This window comes from Glycine max, chromosome 7, assembly GCF_000004515.6.
Source record: "Glycine max cultivar Williams 82 chromosome 7, Glycine_max_v4.0, whole genome shotgun sequence".
NCBI lineage: Eukaryota > Viridiplantae > Streptophyta > Magnoliopsida > Fabales > Fabaceae > Glycine > Glycine max.
The window spans coordinates 40961476-40968054 of NC_038243.2; the positions used below are offsets into that span (position 1 = coordinate 40961476).

The following is a 6579-nucleotide window of genomic DNA, read 5'->3' on the forward strand; positions in this document are numbered from 1 at the left end:
GAATGAGAACCATGAAAAGAAAAACAAAAAAAGAGAGGAAATATCAGCTTCTATCGAGGCATGCAAAGATGTATCGTCAATTTCACCCTTAATTGATTTATTTATGAGGTCAGTATAGTTATATGACAATAGTTCATGTCTCAGCCTTAAATTCAGACCAGGCACTCCAAAGTTCATTACATCTTTCTCTTTACAAACAATAATCAAGCAATAAGTTGTAATAAACGGGGGTGAGTCAAAAACTTGATTATGATCTTCAAAAATCAATTGAATAAATGGCATGGATTTGTCTTGGAAGCCTCCTTTTGTGATTTACCAAGATGTTTATGTTTTCTCGTCCTTTTGGAAATGTACACAAAAGCGTGTCCTTTATGGTTGCAACTGCTTCTGCTTCCTAGAAGAATTTTCCAAGGTCCCCAAGGATATCACCATTTTCCCCACAAAGTCCAAGGTCCTTGAGCCTCCTTTCTTGATAATATTCTAACTGGGCCAATTCCAATTCTTTTTCCTTGAAGATCTCGTCAATTTGCTGTAGGAGGTTCTTCTCCCCTTCTCTAATTCCAACTGCTATAGCATGCCTTGAATCTAGCTTTGCTTCTTTCAACTTTTGATCCTGTCATTCACTTGCTTTATTCAGTTATTTGCTGACCTCAATCAGCTTCAAAATTTTCACAATCTAGGCTCCATTTGATTGGGAGGAAAGAAAGCGTGGAGTGAAAAAAAATTGAAATTTGAATCGAAGAGCAAATGGAAAGAGAAATTTGGGACAAGTTTACTTTGAGAAAACATTTTCTGTTTTCACTTTTAATTACAAAGTGTTGCATTGTTTTCAAAAGTTTATATAGGAAATAATGAACATAAAACAATAAAAAAATGTTTTTAATGATTCATTCTTGAAAATAGGAAATAAAGTGAGATAAGGTAGTATTTTTGTAATTAAAAGTGAAAAAAAAAAGAACATATCTTCTTAAAGGGAAAAATTGCAAAATCGGTCCCCCACTTTATCTCCAGTTTCGGATTTGGTCCCCCAATTTTTTAATTCACGAATTTAATCCCCCTATTTTGTAAAATCGTGCAATGTTGGTTTCATTGACCAATCAAAACATAACACGTGGTAGTCAACATTCTTTTGTAACAGTCAACGTCCAATTGTGGTCTGAGGGACTAACATTGCATGATTTTACAAAATAGGGGACCAAATTTGTGAATTAAAAACTTGGGGACCAAATTCGAAATTGAAGATAAAGTGGGGGACCAATTTTGCAATTTTGCCTTTCTTAAAGTAAACAGACCCTTGAATTTTATTTCTATAAGATAGTTTTTCTATCCCCTTTCTTTCCATTTTAATTATTTCCAAAATGGCATTGTTATTCATATTTTCTATCATAATAGGTGACCCATTTAATGGATCTATGATAAGCTCCGATGCCATCTTAGAATGTGGGCTTGAATCTAATTCAATCCCAAAAACTAGCTTATGGGGTGAAAGTTATCCCCCACTTATATATTCTATCTTTGTCTTAGTTCTAGCCAATGTGAAACTTGGGTTTTTTCCAATACTCTATAAGTGTTATATTAACCAAACCTCATCATGGTTTATTCTCACGATGGGATATATGGATACCTTATACCAATAAACTAGAGGAAAATCCTTTAATATGCATGCTTTTTTCCCTCACCTAAATTAAAACCAAAATCATACCTCTTCAATGGTTGTATGATAACCAGCAAGGGCGGTTTTGCAGGTCTCTCTAACTACTCTGCATATGAGCTCTTCATTGTCGCGGCTCACAGGCAATTCAAGATGACCCCAGATGGAGTTTCTAAATATTGACTCCAATAGGAAAGCATCAGTGCCCCCTAGAGCTACCAGTCTCAGATATGGAAGCAATCCTGGTGGAAGGGGGCGGTTGTAGAAGATGTCAAAGTATGCTGTCTCTCCAAAACCATTGGACTCAGCAATGTCTAGTTTGTCACCAAAAAAGGGGTCTGACTCAGATATCTGCAGTGTCAAGGTATATGCATTCCGATCTGTATTTGGTTCTATGAAACCGTAGTCCAGAGCCAACTCGGCATTGCTTTTATTCAAATCATATTGGATATATACCTGCAGTAAAAAGTTCCTTCCATTCTTATGTGAAACCATGTTATGAATGTAATTTATGTTACCAACTGCACAGTTGAAAGAGCAGTTTGTGCCCCTGAATGCAACATGGATTGTAATTTTGTTCACACCATGCTTCTTTTTCCTTTGATACATAAATGCAGGCTAGTTTATATATAAGCTTCTTAGACTTAGATACAATAATGCTCCTATTGGAGAAAAGGCCTTTGATGGACATAGATGTATTAATTATTTAACGGTATATTGTGTATAAGTGGAACGTGAAAAGAGAAAAATAAGAGGCAACAACACTTCACCTGGTCCCCAGCCTTGAGAGAAAGGGGGCTCCTCAGAGAAAATAGGTAGTCCCAGGAGAAAAGGCCTGCTGCTCCTTTAATTTCATAAGCATGATCATCTGTAGTTACTCTGGCACTATGGTTTATCTGATCCAGAAATTGAATTTGTGGAAGACAAGTAAATTGACTCCTTTGACAGTTAATCCTCTTAAATTGGTAGTTTTTTTCTAATTTTTATCTATAAAAAAATGAAAAATAACCATACTTGCAAGGTGTTATGATTTTGATAAAAGGAGTACAATCTCCTGGAGTACTGAATATTTTTTCCTTCTCTAAAAGTATTAGTAACAAACAGTTATATGTGTTCATGTTTAATCTTTATTTCTTTGCTCTGGAGGTATTGCGGTAGTCAAGTCTCACTGCTTCAGTATACACTACAGTGGGTCAGTGACTATACAGATATAAAATGAAAAGGACCTTACCAAGTCAGCTAATGGAATCACAACTAAGTTTTCATTGCGAAGGCGAGAAAATGCCCTTGATCTTAGAATTCCAAATGCCCAGAAGAAGTCATCAAGTGTAATAGAAGAAGGGAAAAGCTTCTTGTTAGGGATTATAATTTCTTCTTCCAGTCTCCTAAATTCATTCTGCACATATTGTTTCACACTCCTAGTTGTGTTCAGAAGTTGAGTCCCTACACAAATCAGTTCAATCAGCAGTGAAAACCACACTACAAACCCATTTCCAAGAGTAAACAATATAAGCAAAGCAACTACGCCAAAGCACAATCTTTTCATCATTTATTTACATGCTTTGGCATTAAAACATTGACAGAACTAAGTAACTACTAACCTTGCAGCTCTGAGAGCTCCTCCTCTGACCTGCACTGGAATAACCAATTACCAACTGAATCAACCAACCATATGAAAACAACCCAAATCCCCATTAAGCATGTTTAGGGGTCTATTTGGATAAATTTCTCCCGTAGTACTTTTAGGAGAAGAAAATAAGAAGAAAAAAATGAAATGAGCATCTCCATAAATTAATTTGAAGAAGTTCTTTCATATAATTTCTTTAAAAAGATTATTTTTAACTTGTAAATAAGCTAATTTTAACTTCCAGATAAACTCTTTTCATTTTTTTCTTCTTATTTTCTGTCCTTAGAAATGCTTTTGGTTTTTGGATAAGTTTATCCGCCCTAACAAGTAAACCAAAAGAAACCCACCAATATATAGTAGAGTCAGTTTCCTTAGGCAGAATGCTGAAGTAGTGCTTCCAAAGAGAATCACTCCTTGACCTCTCTCTTATCAGAAACAGTGCAACAGCTAACCAAGGCTTCAATCCACTGCACACTTTCCCAATTTCTGAAGCTGCCACAGCATCAGGGTTAATCCACAGCCTCTTGGGGACCTGCAAGACAACCTCATTCCTAGAAATGTCCTTGAGTGCAACCAGTCCTAGGCCTTCTGGCACTACACCAGGCTTCACTGGGGTCTTGCCAGAGACAACACCCTCTTCCTTGAGCCACTGCCAGAAAGTGTCAACTGCTGGTGACACTGATACCTCAGTCCCCAAAGAAGCTACGCAGTTGGCTGAGAGAGGCCTTTTGAGGTGAAGGAAAGACCCTTTTGAGGAGAAGGAGTTTCTGCTGTGAAAAAGAACAGCAGAACCTGAACATGCAGAAAAGACACTAGCCATTTTCTCTGGTTACTGCTTTTGAATATTGTGTTGTGCTGTGCTGTGTTGTGTCTCTAAGGTGAGACTAAGATCTTCGTTGTGGATGTGGATAAGATATTAAGATTCTTCTCTCCTTGCTGCTTCTTCGAGCCCACCTTTCACATTCAACTTTTTTTTTTTTTTTGCTAAATTAAACATTAGACAATTTTATTTAGATAAATTCTATAAGATAAACTAACCCCTTTTGCATAAATAGTAAATTGGTCTTTTTTTTTAAAAAAAATAATTTAATATGAAGCAGTATTTTAGCCAATGAATTACATAAAATAAATGTTTATTTTATAAAATTGAAATTTATAATGAAAATATATTTAATATTAAAATTATATTTATTATTAAAATTTATAATAAATAAACATATTTAATGTATCAAAAAATGTATAAATTATATTTAAAATTTTCAATAAAAAGTTTAAATTGTGATATAAGATTCTTTTCAAGGTATAAATATGTTTTAGATTCTGTAATATTCTCATGATTTCAGCCTTTTGTAATTTTGTTAAGATAGTCTATGTAATATTCAATTCTTTTTACATTATTTACTTTTTTTTCTTACAACTACATTATTTACTGTTGCTACTTAGTCATCGTTAATTGCTGTGGTGGCTAAAGAATCATATACTAACATAAAAAAATAAAGTATATTAGAGTTACTAAAATAAAAATGAAATATATTTACAAGGACTATTGTGTTATCATATGATAGGTTGAAGTGGTCGTTGATAAAAACCAAGTACGTAATTACACGAACTAATAAAAAAAACTTGAATATTATGAAAATATTTTTTAAAAAGTTAAACTTAAAAGGTTAGTTTATTATAAGAGTGAAAACATATTTAAATTTTATTTGTAATTACTAATAATTTTAAAAAAATAATCAATCCAAATATAGAGACAAAAGAGAATAGATTACAAGAAATAAATTATTAAAAGGATTAAGTATACAAATATATACAATAGAATAATAGTTTGAGATTGTTCAGAATTTTTTTGGTTTAAATGATTTTTTCTATAATATATCCACACATTTTGATGTCAATTCTTTTATTTACTTTTTTAAATAGTCCCTATATATAATATATCCATAATATTTTTTTTTTACTAAAATATGTTTTTTATTCTCATAAATTAAAAATATTCAAATTTTATCTCATAAAATTTTTAGTATATTTTTTGTCTCGTAAAATTAGAATGTGTTAAATTTTTGTCTGAGTTAAGTTAATCCAAATATATAATTATATTTTTTTACATTGATTTTATATATAATTGATGTAAATATAATTTTTTTTTGCATCGGTTATACATATAACCGATGTAAAAGTAGTTAAGTAAGTTTGAATATTTGAACCTTTCTAAGAGCAAAACAATGACATGTCACTTTTACAAGGACAAAAAAAAGTATAAAAATTTTTACAAAAGAAAAATTCAAACATTTTTAATTTGATGAGGATGAAAAATATATTTTAATATTTTTTTATTATTAATTATTGTCGTTACCTAATTGTTGTTAACTATTGAGGTGACTATCAAAAGATCACCTTACCATATCATGACATGACATATGACTCTATATCATATAAAATGAGAGAGAAGAATAAGGTTTGATAGGATCTAAGATTTTATAAACAAAACAACCAATAGTATGCATCAATTTGGCTCTAATACCAATTGATGCACAATTATAGTATGTTTATAACAACTAATAAAAATCATAAGAGGGTTAGAAAATGTGTACCTAAAGATGAAATTCATCCATATTGCCTTAATTGAATCACAAACACTAAATGAGGGAGATACTACTTTCTGATTGGCAACTAGGATTTCCAACACAATGTTGTGTCTCAATGTCTAATGGGACAACAATTTTATAACCCCCTAAAGAGAGTATATCAGAACTCTCATTTGGGCACCAAGTGAAAGCTCAACCCATCATAGACAACCTAACATAATAAGCCCAATTAACTAATATCCAAAATTTAATCTGACAACTAGATAATGCTAACCCACAAAATTCCAACAAAATTGACTTTGAGATTTACTAATGATGAGTAGATTGTCTTTAAAGTGTGTTGACTCTCTAAAGAATCCCTTTTCTTTTGCTATTTGTAACTTTTTGTAACTCTACTAATTTAAAAAACACAATATGAAACTCTTGATCTCCATGTTGTGTATTCTAATTTGTAATATATGAACAAATGTACTAATAGTGCAATTTTTTTATTAAACTATAATTTTAATCATTGATTAACATGTATAATGAGATTGTTGACTTTTGTAATACTTACCTCAAAAGTCAAATTTAAGATATTTTTGTAAAGGCAAATATCACAAGAAGAAGGGTTGAATTGTGATTTTAGAAATTTTTAAAGCCTATTTCCTAAAACAATTATATCTACTTTGTCTATCATAAAACCATTTTCTAAAAGAAAACATCTAAGTCAC

The 6579-nt window shown here is 31.7% G+C and overlaps 1 protein-coding gene across 1 annotated transcript; it reads right to left on the reverse strand.

The window, feature by feature from the left end:
* Positions 1-71: 71 nt before the first annotated feature.
* LOC100818113 (ribulose-1,5 bisphosphate carboxylase/oxygenase large subunit N-methyltransferase, chloroplastic) lies at positions 72-4207 on the reverse strand. Its single transcript, XM_003529422.5, has 6 exons — positions 3626-4207; positions 3253-3281; positions 2883-3094; positions 2422-2547; positions 1703-2107; positions 72-613 (listed from the first exon to the last, which is right to left on the reverse strand). Exons 1-6 carry the CDS (start codon positions 4096-4098, stop codon positions 395-397), a joined length of 1464 nt encoding a protein of 487 aa, XP_003529470.1. The 5' UTR covers positions 4099-4207; the 3' UTR covers positions 72-394.
* Between the last annotated feature and the right edge of the window lie 2372 nt (positions 4208-6579).

Bases quoted from the DNA above. Each gene is read 5' to 3' on its own strand.
- LOC100818113 (XM_003529422.5), bottom strand. From the start codon at position 4,098: ATGGCTAGTGTCTTTTCTGCATGTTCAGGTTCTGCTGTTCTTTTTCAC. The intron at 2,108-2,421 runs GTGAAGTGTTGT...TTTTTACTGCAG, and splicing joins CTCTCAAGGCTGGGGACCAG to GTATATATCCAATATGATTT. The intron at 614-1,702 runs GTATGATTTTGG...AGTGAATGACAG, and splicing joins ATCATACAACCATTGAAGAG to GATCAAAAGTTGAAAGAAGC.